The 19572-nt window shown below is 45.0% G+C and overlaps 1 protein-coding gene across 1 annotated transcript; it reads right to left on the reverse strand.

Moving 5' to 3' along the window:
• Positions 1-2877: 2877 nt before the first annotated feature.
• Positions 2878-19076, reverse strand: LOC116983989. Its single transcript, XM_033037995.1, has 8 exons — positions 19067-19076; positions 16584-16863; positions 13364-13507; positions 11509-11796; positions 5871-6031; positions 4792-5071; positions 3868-3998; positions 2878-3182 (listed from the first exon to the last, which is right to left on the reverse strand). Exons 1-8 carry the CDS (start codon positions 19074-19076, stop codon positions 2878-2880), a joined length of 1599 nt encoding a protein of 532 aa, XP_032893886.1.
• Positions 19077-19572: the final 496 nt, after the last annotated feature.

The following is a 19572-nucleotide window of genomic DNA, read 5'->3' on the forward strand; positions in this document are numbered from 1 at the left end:
ATCATTGCAATGACAGTGGAATTAGCAGAATAAGACACCACAGGTGAGCAGAGTCGGCTATTGTTGCAGAATACTTACAGTCTGTTGAAATTGCCATCGTTCTCCAGCGAATCTCCGATGTGGATCTCGGCACCTACGAGATGCTCCGAGCAGCAGTCTGCTCTGTTGGTGATTATTACATCTGACACGTTGTAGCTTTCATTTAGATCGACTCTCCACCAAGGGTCCTTGGATTTATATGTGCGCGCACATGAACCATGCCTGAAGTCGCTGTCGCTGTTACCGTCGTTGGCTTTCTCAGCACCTGCCCCTGGATACGTGCTGGACTGGGTCGTACTTGATGTCAACGCAACGTTTTCTGTAGGGTAGGAAACACCTCACTGAGCCGAAAGGGTGAGATTTATTAACGACGGATGTAGTACTTCTATTAGGTTTGGATCAGCAGGGTATCTCATTAATATTCTTATTGCTTTACCATGATCAAGTGAAGCGATATCTAGTGCATTCCATCGTCACTACTATCGAATCAACTCTTACGGTACATCAGTGCCATGAAGCCGCAGACAAGAGCACCAGGTAAAGTTGAAGAATCAATAGATTTCATGTCAATGTTATGGATTTACATTTATACACCGCACTGACGCGTGAAAAGATTGAGTTTACACTACTACTCAACATAGGACAAAAGAACAAAGGACATGTATTGTCACATGCACCAATTGGTAGCACAGTTCAAGTACAGTTCAAAGATAGCACAGTTCAATAGTATGATAGCTGGGTGATACTCTTCAATCGAGTTTCATTAGATGTGCATTTCGTTGGGGCGTGGCTGGTGCCTATCAGCATGAGGTCTCCGGGTTGAATGGATGTTTAATTGTGCACCGTATCTCTCAGGCAATGCATTCGGAGACAGGTGCATGCTTGGACAAAGGGATGGTCCAAGACTGGAGATTAATCTAAGAATGGTACAAAGCAGAGCTGTGGGTACTTGGCTTCAGTAAGGTTAGTATCTTCAAACATTATCAACGGGAGATTCTCTCACTTAAGCTGTGGGTCTGTGAACAACAGGAGCCTCAGCGGATACTTCAGTCTACGTTTTTCATGCAAGGACGGGAGTTCCTAAACAAATATCCCAACGCCGCGTTTTCTGTTGGGCGAGAAACATCTCACTGGACCGAAAGGTGGGTATTTAATACCAAGGGATGTCGGCCTGCTGTCAGGTTTTGGGTCAACAGTGGATTGCATTGATATTCGTTCTCATTTAGTGTGGTCAAGTGAAGCGTGATGCAGTGCAAACACTTCTTTGTGCTACACAAACAAATCATACTGCACATCAGTGCAATAAAGCCGCACACCGGAGCAAAAGGTAAAGTACAAATAAAACAACAGATTGCATAACATGGTGTCATCGTATTATAGCAATAGGGCTTGGGAACATTAGTCTGCGAACCGCGCTGAGGTAAGATGAATATCGGGATTGCACTGCAACTCACATGAGGACCGTTCTGTAGTCGGGTAACGGGGAGATACTCTATAACCATGCTTCAATAGAAGTGTATTTTTGGTGCGTGGCTGGTGTATGTCAGCATAATGTCTGCGGACGAATTGGTTGAAGGCTAATGTACCGACCGTCTCAGGGATTTCATGAACAGCCAGGCTCATGTTCGGACACAGCGAGGGTCCAAGACTGGCGAGAAAACTACGAATGGCAAAGACCAGAGCGTAGGAAGTGGCTGTACTGGGCTTCAATAAGGAACTTATACTCAGACTTTATCAGCGGGAGAATCGCTTAGCTAAGTTATACAACCAGAGCATCAGCGCGGTGTCCAGCCTACCTTTTCCATGTAAGTACAGGAGTTCTGAACCAAATATCTCAACCTCGCACAGGGTTAATGTTTTATCCGGGCCTGGGATGATGATGTTCACATATCGACCGATAAATCCACCGCAAATGAAGAGCAATTTCGGCCCGAAAACTGCATCAACGATTCCACAGCTGAAAAAGATGATGATTTAAAGGTGAGACTCCACCGTCTCGATCATGCGAATGAGGAAGCGTCTCAAAGGTTATCGTAGGCATGTGCTGGTGTATTGGTGACACCGTCCGCGAATATGTGGTACTCCCACGGCAATTGCCGGGTTCGTATAAACTTGCTAGTGTTCCGAACAGATGGCTAGCAACCGGAGTGGATCCGGGTACACGGACGACCCGTGTCTGAAGAAGGGTTTAGGCCCGAAACGTCGCCTATTTCCTTCGCTCCATAGATGCTGCTGCACCCGCTGAGTTTCCCCAGCAATTTTGTGTACACACGGAAGACCATGCGGGTCAGACACCATTTCTGGAGAAAAGGAATAGGTGACGTTTCAGGCGAGACCTTTCTTCACACTGAATACACTGAAGGAGGGTCTCATCCCAAAACGTCTGCTATTCCTTTTCTCGATTTTTGATGTCCGACCTGCAGTTGCTTGACCATTTTGTGTCTATCTTCGGTTTAAGCCTGCAACTGGAGATCGCTCCTTCACATAGGTAGCCCTGAGTAGTTCGTGCCTGCAATTATTCTCAATCATAGTCATTGGTTACGTGAACATTGCCAGTGCAATCCCATTATTCAGAATTACACGACTTCAATTTTGATATAAGCACCTAATTTTTAATGAACCCCTCGCGATAGTGGTACGTCAGCAGCTTATGCCACTGATTAAGTGTAAAATAGTTTTGTATCATTTTCTCCCGCATCTGGATCATGGCAGCAAAATTTTAATTTCAACTGCATTCTACACCCGCAGCATCTGTTTTCCCCATTCATTTTATCATTGCACCAGTGACGATGGAATTTGCATAAGAAGACACCGCAGTCGGTGATTGCTTCTGAACTCTTACAGTCTGTTGGAATTGCCCTCATTCTCCAGCGAGTCCCCGATGCGGATCTCGGCTCCTTGCAGCTGGTCGGAGCAGCAGTCTGCTCTGTTGATGATTATGACGTCTGACACGTTGAAGCTTTCCGTTAGATCAGCTCTCCACCAGGGGTTCTTCGATTTCCTGGTGCGCGAGCATGAGCCATGCCTGAAGTCGTTGTCGCTGTTACCGTCATTGGCTCCCTCCGCAGCTGCCCCTTCATCCGTGCTGGACTGGGTCGGACTTGCCCCCAACGCCACGTTTTCTGTTGGGTGGGAAAGCTTTACTGACACGTAAGGGGGAGGTTTATTAACGATGGGTGTATGCCTTCTATCAAGGTTTGTATCAGCAGTGTATTTCATTAATGTTCGTGTTGCTTTATATGGTCAAGTAAAGTGAGATGCATTGAATTCTGTCGTCTCTACTATCAAATCTAATCATACTGTACATCAGTGCAATGATTCCGCACACTAGAGCAACGGGTAAAGTAGACAAATCAGTAGATTTCGTGGTATGTTGTTGTAGTGTTATGGATTTACGATACAGAAAATAAGACCAAGCACCGCACTGAGGGGTTAACATATTGGGATTTACAACTACTTAAGTTAAGGCTATCATAGCAGGGTGATACTTTTCTTTAAGTGTGTAATTTTATGGTGTGTAGCTGGTGTTTATAAGCATAAGGTCTCCAGACGAAATGGATGACAGCGTGTGCACAGAGTGTCTCAGGGATTTCATGAACACGCACTGTGGCTCATGTTCGGACACAACGAGGGTCCAATATCGGTGACTAAACTACGAAAAGGAAAGAGCAGAGTTTTGGGAGAGACGGTACTGGGCTTCAATAAGGAAGTTATCCTCAGACTTTATCAGCGGTAGAATCGCTCCACTAAGTTGTACGGCTGTGTTAAACCAGAGCCTCTTCGGGACGTTCAGCCTACCTTTTCCATGTAAGTACGGGAGTTCTGAACCAAATATCTCCACCTCGCACAGGGTTAACGTTTTATCCGGGCCTGGGATGATGACGTTCACATATCGACCGATAATTCCACCGCAATAGAAGGTCAATGTCTTCCAAGAAACTGAATCAACGATTCCACAGCTAAAAAATATGAGAGATTTAAGGCTCCACTGCCTCGATCGCGCATATGAGGAAGCGTGTCAAATGTTAGCATAGGCCTGTGCTGGTGTACTGATGACACGTGCGCGGATATGTGGGGCTCTCGCGGCAATAGCAGAAATCGTATCCACTTGCTCGTGTTCTGAACCGATGGCTAGGAACAGGAAAGGTTCCGGATACACAGGAGGCCTTGCGGTTCAGGCAACATTTGTGGCGAAAAGGAATAGGTGATGTTTCGGTTTGAGACCCTTCATCAGACTGAAGGACGGTCACGACCCGAAACGTCAGCTATTCATTTTCTCCATAGCTCCTGTCCAACCCACCGAGTTACTCCAGTTTTTGTGTATATCTTCGGTTAAAATCTGCATCTGCAGTTCGTTCGGACACACAGATATCGCTGAGTGGATCGAGTCTACATGAGCCACATTCATTGGCATTGGTCACCTAAACATTGCCACTGCAATCTGGTGGTTCAGTATTACTTAACTTGAATTAACTTCAATTACAGATTTATGCACCTCCTTTTATGAACCCGCGTCGCTAAAGCGATACGGCAGCACCTCGTGCGATTGGGTTAGTGGACTACGGCTCTGTATCATTGTCTCACGCACCCGGAGTAGAGGAAGACATTTTGTATTTAACCCGCAGCGAAACCATTCGTAACCTCCTGAATCTCTCTTTTTTATCCACTCATGTTATTATTGTACCAATAACAGTGGAATTCGTAGAAGGCACCGAAGATGAATAGATTAGGCGGTTGCTTATGAATACTTACAGTCTGTTGAAATTGCCATCGTGCTCCAGCGAGTCCCCGATGCGAATCTCGGCTCCTTGGAGCTGGTCCGAGCAGCAGTCTGCTCTGTTGGTGATTCTTATATCTGATATCAGGTAGGTTTCATTTAGATCGACTCTCCACCAAGGGTTCTTGGATTTGCTGGTGCGCGAGCACGAACCATGCCTGAAGTCGCTGTCGCTGTTACCGTCATTGGCGCGCTCAGCAACTGCCCCTTCATCCGTGCTGGATTGGATCGGACTGGCTCCCAACGCCAGGTTTTCTGTGGGGATGGAAACGTCCCACTGAGTCGAAAGGCAGGATGTATTTAAGAGACAGTTACATATAAAACTCTGGGATAACGGATTGAAGGGATATGGGGGGAAAGCAGAAACGGGGCACTCATTTTGGATGATCAGCCATGATCGTATTGAATGGCGGTGCTGGCTCGATTGGCGGAATGGCCTACTTCTACGTTTCTATTTAATGCTATTCCTTTCCTGTGGTGAAGTGAAGCGAGATGCATCAAAATCTCTTCTTAGTATTAAACAATTAAATCGAAATGCATATCAGTGCAATGGAGCCGCACGCAAGAGCAACAGGTAAATTAGAATTGAAACAACAGATTGCATCCCATGGTGTTATAGTATTATATCAAGAAACCTATAGAAAATATGTTCTAGTACCGCGCTGAGGCAGGTTAAAATATCGCGATTGCACCGCAATTCAAGGGAGGATTGTGCTGTAGTATGGTAACGGGGAGATACGCTCCAAGCGTGTTTCAATAGACGCGATTTTGTTGATGCTGGCTCGTGTTTATCAGCATAAGGTTTGCGGACGAAATAGATGACGTCGTGTGCAACGAGTGTCTCTGAGTTTTCATTAAAGGACGGGCTCAGGTTCGGAGAGGGCGATGGTCCCCGACCGGTGATTAAACCAACAATGGCAAATAGCAGATCGTTGTCAGAGACGGTACGGGGTTTCAGTAAGATAGTTATACACAGACTTCATCATCAGGAGCATTGCTCAACTAAGCTATGGGGCAGTGTACCACCAGAGCCCCAGTGGGGACTTCAGCCTACCTTTTCCATGGAAGAGCGGGAGTTCTGAGCCAAATATCTCAACCTGGCACAGGGTTAAAGTTTTATCCGGGCCTGGGATGACGATGTTCACATATTGTCCGACAATTCCACCACAATTGAAGGTCAACGTCGTCCCAGCAACTGAATACACGATTCCACAGCTGAAAAAAGATGAGGATTTAAACGTGAGATTCCACTGTCTCCCTCATGCGTAAAATGTGATCACAGGCCTGTACTGGTGACACGTTGCGTGGATAAGTGGGTTACCAGGGCGATAGCCGGCATCTTATTCATTTGGTCGTGTTCTTAACAGATGGCTATGAACAATCGAGGTTCCTGATAGACGGGTAGTCTTGCTGGGCAGACAGGGTGAAGGAAAGAGCGTTCACGTCACGGCCCTGTTTTCACCAATGTTTCCACCACCACGCACAAGATGTACAAGAAACACAAGACCATTGTATGTAGATGCCGATAAGTGGGTTGAGCTCTGGCTGAACAACTTCTAATCTTGTGTGTGGGCTCGATACAAACAAGCTGATCAGACAGCATCTCTGGAGAAAAGGAATATGTGACGTTTCGGGTCGAGCCTCTTCTTCAGACTGATTACACTAAACTAAATAGCGGGGAAGAGGGGTAGCAAATGGAAAAATGAGGATGGGGTCAAAGGAGAAGAGGATCCAGGAAAAGTTACGAAAGGCTCCCCAATTAATGGGACGGAAAGTTCAAGAAGGGATACGAGTGCAAGTTTAGGTGAAAAAGGATCCGGTGGGAGAGGAGACGTGAATACCGAATTTAAAGTGTTATATATGAATGCACGAAGCACAAGAAATAAAGTGGATGAAATTGAGGCTCAGCTAGAAATTGGTGAATATGATGTTGTGGGAATTACAGGCATGGCTGCAAGTAGTTCAGAGCTGGGAACGGAATATTCAGGGGTATACGTTATATCGAAAAGGCAGACAGGTGCGCAGAGGGCGTGGGGTGGCTCCGTTGGTCAGGAATGAAATTCAGTCCCTTACGAGGGGTGACTTAGAATCAGAAGATGTAGGGTCATTGAGGATAGATCTGAGGAATTGTAAGTGTAAAAATACCCTAATGGGAGTTATGTACAGGCCCCCAAACAGTAGCCTGGAAATAGGGTGCAAGTTGCACCTGGAGTAATAATGACCATGTCACAAATGTAATACAACGGTGGTTATGGGAGATTTCAACATGCAGGTCGACTAGGTAAATCAGGCTGGTACTAGCCCCCAAGAAAGGAAGTTTGTGGAGTGCCACCGAGATGGATTCTTGGAGCAGCCAACCAGAGAGGAAGCAATTTTGGATATAGTTTTATGTAATGCACCGGATTTGAGTCGGGATCTCAAGGTATAGGAACCATTAGGAGGTTGTGACTGGAGGATGTGACCATAATATGATACGTTTTAATCTGCAATTTGAGAGGGAGAAGTTAAAATCGGAAGTGTCGGTATTGCAGTTGAACACATGGGACTATGGAGCCATGCGGGAGGAGCTGGCCAACTTCTGTAAAATAACCCTAGTAGGGATGACGATGGAACACCAATGGCAGGTATTTCTGGGAATAATTGAGAAGATGCAGGATCATTACATTACAAAGAGGAAGAGAGATTCCAAGGGGAGTAAGGGACGACCGTGGCTCACAAGGGAAGTCAGGGACAATATAAAAATTAAAGAGAAGATGCAGTATGATGTGGATACATGTGAAGTTATCCACTTTGGTGGATAGAAAGGGAAGGAGGTTATTATCTGAATGGTGTCCAGTTGGGAAAATGGAAAGTACAACGAGACCAGGGTTTCCTTGTACATCAGTCACTGAAAGTAAGCAAGGAGGTACAACAGGCAGTGAAGAAATCTCATGGCATGTTTGCCTTCATAAAGAGAGGAGTTGAGTAGAGGAGCAAAGCTGTCCTTCTGCAGTTGTACAGGCCACTGGAGAGACCACATCTGAGTATTATTTGCAGTTTTGGTGTCCTAATTTGAGGAAGGACATTCTTGCTATTGAGGGAGTGCAGCGTAGATTTACAAGGTTAATTCCAGGGATAGCGGGACAGTCATATGCTGAAAGAATGGAGCGACTGGGCTTGTACTCACATGAATTTAGAAAGACAAGAGGGGATCTCATAGAAACATATTACATTTTTAAGGGATTGGTCACGCTAGATGCAGGAAGCATATTTTCGATGTTGGGGCAGCCCAGAACCAGGGACTGCAGTGTAAGAATGAGGTGTAGGCCATTAAGAACTGAGATGAGGAAAGACGTTTTCACCCAGAGAGTTGTGAATTTGTGGCATTCTCAAATCGCACAGGGTCAAAACATTTTCCGGGCCTGTGATGACGACGTTCACATAGCGACCGACATATCCACCACAATTGAAGTCCCCGAAACGGAGTCAAAGATTCCACAGCTGAAATTATGAGGATTTAAAGGTAAGACGTAACTCTGCCAATAATACGGCAAGGAAGCGTGCTAAAGTTTATTCCAGGCCTGTGCGGGTGAACTTGTGACAGGTCCCGGGAAAATGTGGGGCTCACACGTAACCTCCGGCATCGTATCCACCTGCTTGTGTTCCGAAAAAAATGGCTCGGAGCAGAAGACGATTCGGATACATAGGTTGCCTTGCGGCTCTGACATCTTTGGCGAAAAATAATATGCGACGTTTCGTATCGAGACCCATTTTCAGACTCAGTACAATCTGAAGAAACGTCTTGACACGAAACGTCACATGTTTATTTTCTCCAGCAATGGTGTCTGTTCCGATTTTTGTGTTCGGTTTCTTCTGTTTAAACCATAATCTGCCGTTCCTTCCGATAAATAGGGATCATTGACTGGATAGAGACTGCATGATCTCTCACTCATAGGCATTGGTTACTTGAACATTGCCCCTGCAATGCGATTGTTTAATATTACATTACTTGAATTCAATTACAGATTTATTGTTCTCCTTTTATTGACCCTATCGCAAAAGAGATATTGCAGCAACTCATGCATTTGGATAAGAGGACAACGGCTCTGTAACGTCAAATTGGCAGGGGTGCTGAGGAAGAGGATTTCTTGGAATGTATGCAGGGTAATTTTCTGAACCAACATGTAGTGGAACCAACGAGAGAGCAGGCTATTCTAGACTGGGTATTGAGTAATGAGGAAGGGTTAGTTAGCAGAGATGTTGTGCGTGGCCCCTTGGGCAAGAGTGACCATAATAGGGTTGAGTTCTTCATTAGGATGGAGAGTGACATTATTAATTCAGAAACAAGGGTTCTGAACGTAAAGAAAGGTAACATTGAGGGTATGAGACGTGAATTAGCCAAGATTGACTGGCAAGTGATTCTTAAAGGGTTGACGGTGGATATGCAATGGAAGGCATTTAAAGACTACATGGATGAACTACAACAATTCTTCATCCCAGTTTGGCAAAATAATAAATCACGGAAGGTAGTGCATCCGTGGCTAACAAGGGAAATCAGGGATAATATCAAAACAAAAGAAGAAGCGTACAAATTAGCCAGAAAAAGCAGCCGACCAGAGGACTGGGATAAATTCAGAGTCCAGCAGAGGAGGATAAAGGGCTTAATTAGGAAAGGGAAAGTAGATTATGAAAGAAATCTGGCAGTGAACTTAAAAACTGACAGCATACGTTTATTGATATATGAAGAGAAGGAGATTAGTTAAAACAAATGTAGGTCCCTTGCAGTCAGAAACATGTGAATTGATCACGGGGAACAAGGACATTGCATACCAATAGAATAAATACTTTGGTTCTGTCTTCACTACGGAAGACATAAATAATCTGCCGGAAATGAGATGGAGGAACTGAGTGAAATCCAGATTAGCCGGGAAATGGTGTTAGGTAAATTGAATGGATTAAAGGCCGATAAATCCCCAGGGCCTGTTAGGCTGCATCCCAGAGTACTTAAGAAAGTAGCCCCAGAAATAGTGGATGCATTAGTGATATATTTTCAAAACTCCGTAGATTCTGGAGTGGTTCCTGAGCATTGGACGGCAGCTAATACAACCCCACTTTTTAAAAAGGGAGGGAGAGAGAAAAAGGGGAATTACATACCTGTTAGTCCAACATCGGCAGTGGAGAAACTGCTAGAGTCAGTTGTTAAAGATGGGATAGCAGCACATTTGGAAAGTGGTGAAATCACTGGACAAAGTCAGCATGGATATACGAAAAGTAAATCATGTCTGACGAATCTTATATAATTTTTCGAGGATGTAACTAGTAGAGTGTATAAGGGAGAACCAGTGGATGTGTTATATCTGGACTTTCAGAAGGGGTTTGACAAGGTCCCACATAAGAGATTAGTATACAAACTTAAAGCACACGGTATTGGGGGTTCAGTATTGATGTGGATAGATAACTGTCTGGCAAACAGGAAGCAAATAGTAGGAGTAAACTGATCCTTTTCAGAATGGCAGACAGTGACTAGTGGTGTGCTGCAAGGCTCGGTGCTGGGATCCCAGCTATTTACAATATATATTAATGATTTGGACGAGAGAATTGAATGCAACATCTCCAGGTTTGCGGATGATACGAAGCTGGGGGACACTGCTAGCTGTGAGTAGGATGCTAGGAGGCTGCAAGGTGACTTGGTTAGGCTGGGTGAGTGGGCATATGCATGGCAGATGCAGTATAATGTGGATAAATGTGAGATTATATATTTTTGGTGGCAAAAACAGGAAAGTAGACTTTTATCTAAATGGTGGGAGATTAGGAAAAGGGGAGATGCAACGAGACCTGGGTGTCATGGTACACCGTCGTTGAAAGTAGGCATGCATGTGCAGCAGGCAGTAAATAAAGCGAATGGCATGTTAGCAATCAAAGCAAAAGGATTTGAGTACAGGAGCAGGGAGGTTCTACTGCAGTTGTACAGGGTATTGGTGAGACCACACCTGGAGTATTGCGTACATTTTTGGTCTCCAAATCTGAGGAAATACATTCTGTCCTCAGAACTTTCACCAGACTGATTTCTGGGATGTCAGCGCTTTCATATGAAGAAAGACTGGATACACTCGGCTTGTACTCGCTAGAATTTAGAAGATTGAGGGGGGATCTTATAGAAACTTACAACATTCTTAAGCGGTTGGACAGGCTAGATACAGGAAGATTGTTCCCAATGTTGGGGAAATCCAGGACAAGGGCTCACAGTTTAAGGATTAAGGATTAAGGGGAAATCCTTTAGGACTGAGATGAGAAAAACATTTTCACACAGAGAGTGGTGAATCTCTGGAACTCTCTGCCACAGAAGGTAGTTGAGGCAAGTTCATTGGCTATATTTAAGAGGGAGATAGATGTGGCACTTGTGGCTAATGGGATCAGGGGGTATGGAGAGAAGGCAGGTACAGGTTACTGAGTTGGATGATCAGCCATGATCATATTGAATGGCGGTGCAGGCACCTATTTTCTATGTTTTTATGTTTTTATGTTTCTATGTTCTGTTACGCATCTTGAGCGGTGGAGCAAACTTTTAATTTTATCTGCAGTGAAATAATACGTACCCCGCAGCATCTCTCTCTCTTTCACCTACTCATGTGATCATTGCTCCAGTAACAGTGGCATTTGCAGAATATGCCACCGCAGGTGAATAGATTCGGCGATCACTTATGTATATTTACCGTGTGTTGGAATTGCCATCGTTCTCCAGCGAGTCCCCGATGCGGATCTCGGCTCCTAGGAGCTCGTCCGAGCAGCAGTCTGCTCTGTTGGTGATTCTTACATCTGACACGTTGTAGCTTTCCTTTAGATCGACTCTCCACCAAGGGTTCTTGGATTTCCTGGTCCGCGCGCATGAACCATGCGTGAGGTCGGTGCCGATGTTCCCGTCATTGGCTCGCTCAGCAACTGCCCCTTCATATATGCTGGACTGGGTCGCTCTCATTCTCAACGCCACGTTTTCTGTTTGGTGGAAAACACCTCACTGAGCCGAAAGTGGGAGATCTAATACCAATGGATGTTGTCCTGCTTTCAGGAGTTGGGACATCAGTGTATTTCATTGACATTCGTTCTGATTTAGTGTGGTCAACTGAAGCGAGATGCAGTGTAAACACTTATTTGTACTGTACATACCGTTAGTACAATAAGCCGTTCACAAGAGCAACAGGTAAAGTAGAAATACACCAATAGATTGTATAACATGGTGTTATAGCATTATATCAATTGGATTAGAGAACAGTGATCTGAGAACCGCGCTGAGGCAGGTTAAAATATCGAGATTGCACTACAACTCAAGGAAGGACCGTTCTGTCCTCGGGTAAAGGGAAATCCCGTGGAATTAGAGGGAAGCTACCAGCATGGATATCGGGTTGGCTGTACGGAAGGCAAAGAGACGGAATAATGTTTGTTTTTCTGGTTGGTTTCCAGTGAGTGGCGTTGTTCACAAGGTTTTGTGTTAGGTCCGACACTTTGCACATGGTATATCAATGATGTGAATAATGGAATTAATGCTTATGTTTGGATATTAAGTATTATCCCAACTTAATGTTGCGGATAATACAAAGGTAACTGGAGGCCAGGTCATGCAGTGGAAGCAGCGAATCTGTAGAATGGCCTGGGCGAGTTGGGAGATAGGCAAATAAGTCGCAGATTGAAGACAGCATAACAAAGTGAGTGCAAATTGGAAAAATAAATTAAAGTGCAGTGTTTTTCAATGTGGGAGAGATTTAGAAATCGGAGGTGCAAATGGACTTGGGATTCCTGGTGTTGGATTCCCAAAAGGTTAATTTGCAATTTCAACCGGTGTTAAGGAATGCAAATTCAATGTTAGCATTTATATCCAGAGAGCTAGAATTTAAAAGCAGGGGTCAAATACAGAGGCGTTATAAGGCACTGGGCAGAGCGCATTTGGAATACTGTGAACTGTTTTGGTCCCCATATCTGAGGACAGATGTGCTGGCATTGTAGAGGTTCCAGCGGAGGATTACCTGAATTGAACCCAGGGATGATTGATATAACATATGGAGATCTGTTGACTTTTCCGTACCGTGTATTCGCTGGAGTAGTAATGGATCATTGGGCATATCATTGAAATATCGTGCAATGGAAGGTCTGGATAGTGTGAATGTAGGGAGCATGTCTCCAGTAGTTTGAGAGTTTAGCATCAGAGTGCACAGATGCAGAATCAAAGGACATACCATTAGGAAGGAGATGATGAGGATTTGCTTTAACCAGATGTTAGGAAAACTCGGGCTAACATGATTCCATCCGTCCAGAAACAGTATCAATGAGAAATTTCGTGGCTGAGAGTGCCTCAATGTCTACAAGCACAGCCTTAGCGGGGCGTTGAGCCTACCTGTTCCAGCTCCAGACAGTAGATGTGTTCCAGTTCCGAACGAAAGATTCCTTACGGTTGCGGACGGGATTTTCGTTCCAGATATTGGCGGGATTTTCGTTCCCTTTTGGATGGGAGTGTGCGCTTTCGTATCAGGTGCGGACGTGGCTCTCATGTCTTTTTCGAACGGGAAATGGATATAAGGACTTTCTGATGCAAATATCTCAACCTCGCACAGGGTCAAGATTTTATCCTGTCCCGGCAAGAAGATGTTCACATATTGACCTTCAAATCCATCGCAGTTGAAGGTAAGTGTTGTCAAAGCAACTGCAGCAAAGGTTCCACAGCTGAAAGAGATGATTAAAAGTGAGACTCCGCTACCTCGATCACTACGGAAGAGAATGCGTTTGTTATAGTGCGCCTGTGCTGGTGAACTGATGACATGTGCATGGCATGTAGTGGGCTCCCATGGCTACTCCGGCATCCTCCTCACTGCCATTTCCTTTCTTCGCTGCCTGCAGTACCCGCATGCTTACTTCAATGACTGATGCACAAGGACACAGATGTCTCGTTGCACATTCCCGTTTCTTGTTCTCACACCGTTCCGATAATAATCTGCATTTTTGTTCTTACCATGACAGTGGATAACCTCACATTGATCCACATTAAACTGCATCTGTCATGCATTTGCCCACTCACTCAACATATTCATCCTGAGGACTGAAACCATTCTCCTGGAAGCTCACACTTTCCCCCAGCTTTGTGTAATCCGGAAACCTGGAGATGTAACATTTAATTCCTTCGTCTAAATCGTTAATATATATTATAAATAACAGGGGTCTCAGCACTGAGCCTTGCGGAACCCCACTAGCCATGTCTTGCCTTTCTTAAAATTACCCGTTAATTTCTACTCTTTGCATGCTGTCTGCAAACCAGTTTCCGATCCATGTCAATACCCTACTCCCAATACGATTAGCTCTAGTTTTGTACACTAATCACTTATGTGAGACTTAGGTAAATGCTTTTTGAATATCCAGATACACCACATCCACTGTCTTTCCCTTATACATCCTACTTGTTATATTCTCAAAAATCCAGAAGACTATTCAAACATAATTTGGACTTTGACTGATCCTGTCACTGCTTTCCAAATGCGCTGCTATTACATTTAAAATCATCGACTCAAGCATCTTCCCACTACCGATGTCAAGACAAGTGGACTATAATTCCCAGTTTTCTCTCAGCATCCTTTCTTAAAAAGTGGGGTTACATTAGCTGCACACCAGTCCACAAGAACTGGTCCTGTAGATCATTCCTGCACGTTGGCCGCATTGACTGGCTAGATGTTGCATGATCCTTACTCATGGGCATTGATTACCTGACTATTGCCACCGCAATCCGATTGTTCATCATTACATAACTTGAATTAACTTAAATTATAGATTTATGCATCTCCTTTCATTGAGGGGGAGGCGCAGCGAGACCTGGGCGTCCTTTTACACCGGTCACTGAACGTTGTCGCGCAAGTACAGCAGGCAGAGAAGAACGCTAATGGAATGTTGGCTTTCATAACAAGAGGATTTCAGTATAGGCGTAAAGAGGTTCTTCTGCAATTCAATAGGGCTCTGGTGAGACCACATCTGGAGTATTGTGTGCAGTTTTGGTCTCCTAATTTGAGGAAGGACATCCTTGTGATTGAGGCGGTGCAGCGTAGGTTCACGAGATTGATCCCTGGGAAGGCGGGATTGTCATGCGAGGAAAGATTGAAATGATTAGGCTTGTATGCAGTGGAATTTAGAAGGATGAGGGGGATCATATAGAAACATATAAAGTTCTAAAAGGACTGGGCTAGCTAGGTGCAGGGAAAATGTTCCCAATGTTGGGCGAGTCTAGAACCAGGGGCCACAGTCTTAGAATAAAGGGGAGGTAATTTAAGACTGAGGTGAGAAAACACGTTTTCACCCAGAGAGTTGTGAATTGATGGAATTCCCTGCCACAGAGCGCAGTGGAGGCCAAATCACTGGATGGATTTAAGAGAAAGTTAGGTAGATCTCTGGGGGCTAGTGTAGTCAAGGGATATGTGGAGAAGGCAGGCACGGGTGATTGATAGTGGACGATCAGCCATGATCACAATGAATGGCGATGCTGGCTCGAAGGGCCGAATGGCCTCATCCTGCACCTATTTTCTATGTTTCTATGACCCCACCGCTATTGAGGTGCGATAAAGGCTCGTGTCATTGGATAACTGGACTATGGCTCTGAACCATTTTCTCTCGCATCTGGACTTAGATAGAGCTCTAGGGGCCAGTGGAATCTAGGGAGAGAAGGTAGACACGAGTTATTGATAGGGGACGATCAACCTTGATCACAATGAATGGTTGTGCAGGCTCGAAGGGGCTAATGGTCTTCTCCTGCACCTATTTTCTAGGTTTCAATGTTTCCATGGATCAGCGGAGAATACTTTTAATTTTATGTGTAGTGGGATCATGTCACTGCTTTCCGAATGCGTTGCTATTACATCTTTAATAATTCACTCAAGCATCTTCCCCGCTACCGATGTCAGGATTCATTTTATATAATTCCCCGTTTCCTCTCTCCCTCCTTCTAAAAAAGTGGGGTTACTTAAGCTGCACTCCAGTCCACAGAACTGAGCCAAAGTCTATAGAACATTGGATTTAAACGTGAGATTCTACTGCCTCCACTGCCTCGATCATGCGGATGATGAAACGTAACACAGGTAATCGTAGGTCTGTGCTGGTGAACTGATGGCACGTTGCTTGCTTGCTCCGGTTACGAACAAATGGCTAGGAACATGATATATAGGCAGCCATGAGCGTCGGAGAGCATCTCTGGAGAAAACGAATGTGACGTTTCGGATCGAGACCCTTCTTCCAACTGTATGCAGTCTGAGGTAGGGTTTCCACCCGTAACGTCACCTAATGCTTTTCGCCAATGATGCCGTCGGAACGCACACGGTATTCCATATTTGTGTGTATATCTTCGGGTTAAACCACGACCTGCAGTTCCTTTCCACCCATAGGCCGCATTGATTGAGTGGATGCTGCATGATCCTCACTAATCGGCATTGGTTACCTGACTATTGCCACAGCAATCCGATTCTTCATTATTGCATAACTTGAATTAACTTAAATTACAGATTTATACTTATCCTTTGATTAGCCCCACCGCTATAGAGGTACGTCAGCAGCTTATATCATTGGATAAGTGGACTACGGCTCTGTATCATTTTCTCTCGCATCTGGATCAGCGGATAATACTTTTAATTTTATGTGCAGTGAGATCATTGTTATCCTGCAGCAACTCTCTTTTCCCACTGATATTACCATTGCTCCAGTAACAGCGAAAATTGCAGAAGAAGTCAACGCTTGTGACTTGAGTCGGCGATTGCTTAAGAACACTTACCGTCTGTTGGAATTGCCATCGTTTTCCAGCGAGTCCCCGATGCGGAGCTCTGCTCCTAGTAGCTGGTCCGAGCAGCAGTCTGCTCTGACGGTGATTCTTACTTCTGACATGTAATAGCTTTCTTTTAGATCGACTCTCCACCAAGGGTCCTTGGATTTCCTGGTCCGCGCGCATGAACCATGCCAGAAGTCGCTGTCGCTGTTCCCGTCAATGGCTCGTTCAGCACCTGCCTCTTGTTCCGTGCTGGACTGGGTCGGACTTCCTCCCAACGCCACGTTTACTGTGGGGAGGGAATCGTTTCACTGAGCCGATAGGCAAGATGCATTTAAGTGAAAGTTGGCATTAGCTCTCAGGTATAACGGATTCAAGGGATATTGGAAAAAAGCAAGAACTCATCAAGGATGAGTGCCATGTGCAGGACGGACATCTTTGTGATTCAGCAATCGGAGGTGCAAATGGACTTTGCTGGTGCTGGATTTCCAATATGTTTATTTGCAAGTTGAAAAGGAGATAAGAAAGGCAAATAGATTGCTTGCATTTAAATCCAGAGAGCTAGAAAATTAAAGCAGGGGGTAAAAAGGCGTTTGGAATATTGTGAACAGTTTTCGGCCCCATATCTGAGATGTGCTGGCATTGTGGAGGGTCCAGTGGGGGATTACGAGAGTGATCGCTGGGTTGATTACGTTAACATATGGAGATCCACTGACTGTTCCGGGCCCTGTATTCGCTGGAGTAGTAATGGATTATTGGGGATCTCATTGAATCTTATCGGACATTGAAAGGCTTGGATAGTGTGAATGTAGAGAGCACGTTCCCAGTTGTGGGAGAATCTAGGACCAGAGGGCACAGCTTCAGAATAAGATGTCATGCCATTGAGAAGGAGACGAGGGGGATTTGTTTTAGCCGGAAGGGGCTAAATCTCGGTCTAACATGATTCCCTCCGTCCGGAAATTGTATCAGTGGCTGATATATTTTGTGGCTGAGAATGGCTTCACGGCTTGGCGATGCGATGAGTCTACCTGTTCCAGTTCCCAATGGTAGATTCGCTCCCAGTAGGAACGTACCTTTTTTTCCGGTTCTTGGCTGGATTCCAGGTATGGACAGTATTTTCGTTCCCTTTAGTGAAGGGGTATTAGTGGTGGTTAGCTTTTCCCTTTCGTGTGCGGAAGGGGGATACGTCTTTGGTTTTGTCGAGGTATCGATGGTGGGAAGTATTGAAGTAAAGACCACAACCTCGCACAAGGTCAAGGTTTTATCCTGTCCCGGCAAGAAAATGTTCACATATCGACCGATGAAGCCATCACAATTGAAGATAATTGTCGTCAAAGCGACGGAAACAACGGTCCCACAGCTGAAAGAGATGTTTGAAAGTGAGACTCCTCTATCTCGATAACTACGCAAAAGAAAGCATTTTTTTAATCATCATCTGTCATGCATCTGCCCACCAACTGAACCTATCCAAGTCACCGTGCATCCCCATAGCATCTTCCTGGCATCTCACACTGCCACCCAGCTTTTTGTCAACCGCATACTTCGAGATGTGACATTTCATTCCTTCGTCTAAGTCGTCAATATATATTGTAAATAACATGTGTCTCAGCACTGAACCTTGCGTAACCCCACTGCCTGCCATTCCGAAAAGGACCCGTTAAACTCTACTCTTTGCGTGTTCTCTGCCAACCTGTTCTCTAGCCATAACAATACCTTACTCGCAATACTATGTGCTCACATTTTGCACGCTAATCTCGTGTGTGGGACTTCGCAAAGGCGTTATTTTTTAAATCCAGATATACCACATCCACTGTCTCTCCCTTATCCATTCTGCTTGTTATATCCTAAAAAAATTAGTCAAGCATGATTTCCCCTTTTAAATCCATGCTGACTTTGACCGATCCTGTCACTGCTTTCCGAATTCGTTGCTATTACATCTTTAATAATTCACGCAAGCAGCTTCCCCGCTACCGATGTCAGGATTCATTTTATATAATTCCCCGCTTTCTCTCTCCCTCCTTCTTAAAAAGTGGGGTTACTTAAGCTGCACTCCAATCCACAGGAACTGAGACAAAGTCTATAGAACATTGGATTTAAACGTGAGATGCTACTGCCTCCACTGCCTCGATCATGCGGATGATGAAACGTAACAAAGGTAATCGTAGGTCTGTGCTGGTGAACTGATGACACGTTGCTTGCTTGCTCCGGTTACGAACATGGCTAGGAACAGGATATATAGGTAGCCATGAGCGTCTGAGAGCATCTCTGGAGAAAAGGGATGTGACGTTTCGGATCGAAACCCTTCTTCCGACTGTATGCAGTCTGAGGTAGGGTTTCGACCCGTAACGTCACCTAATGCTTCTCGCCAATGATGCCGTCTGAACGCACACGGTATTCCATATTTGTGTGTATATCTTCGGGTTAAACCACGACCTGCAGTTCCTTTCCACCCATAGGCCGCATTGATTGAGTGGATGCTGCATGATCCTCACTAATCGGCATTGGTTACCTGACTATTGCCACAGCAATCCGATTCTTCATTATTGCATAACTTGAATTAACTTGAATTACAGATTTATACTTATCCTTTGATTAGCCCCACCACTATAGAGGTACGTCAGCAGCTTATATCATTGGATAAGTGGACTACGGCTCTGTATCATTTTCTCTCGCATCTGGATCAGCGGATAATACTTTTAATTTTATGTGCAGTGAGATCATTGTTATCCTGCAGCAACTCCTTTTCCCCCACTGATATTACCATTGCTCCAGTAACAGCGAATATTGCAGAAGAAGTCAACGCTTGTAACTTGAGTCGGCGATTGCTTAAGAACACTTACTGTCTGTTGGAATTACCATCGTTTTCCAGCGAGTCCCCGATGCGGAGCTCTGCTCCTAGGAGCTGGTCCGAGCAGCAGTCCGCTCTGTTGGTGATTCTTACATCTGCCACGTTGTAGCTTTCATGTAGATCGAGTCTCCACCAAGGGGACTTAGATTT

Source organism: Amblyraja radiata, chromosome 2, assembly GCF_010909765.2.
Source record: "Amblyraja radiata isolate CabotCenter1 chromosome 2, sAmbRad1.1.pri, whole genome shotgun sequence".
NCBI classification, from domain to species: domain Eukaryota; kingdom Metazoa; phylum Chordata; class Chondrichthyes; order Rajiformes; family Rajidae; genus Amblyraja; species Amblyraja radiata.

Coding starts and splice junctions, on each gene's coding strand:
- LOC116983989 (XM_033037995.1), bottom strand. Junction 5,072..5,870: donor CCCGCTCTTCCATGGAAAAG/GTAGGCTGAAGT, acceptor CCATCCCCACAG/AAAACCTGGCGTTGGGAGCC. Junction 3,999..4,791: donor GATGGCAATTTCAACAGACT/GTAAGTATTCAT, acceptor CATATTTTTTAG/CTGTGGAATCGTTGATTCAG.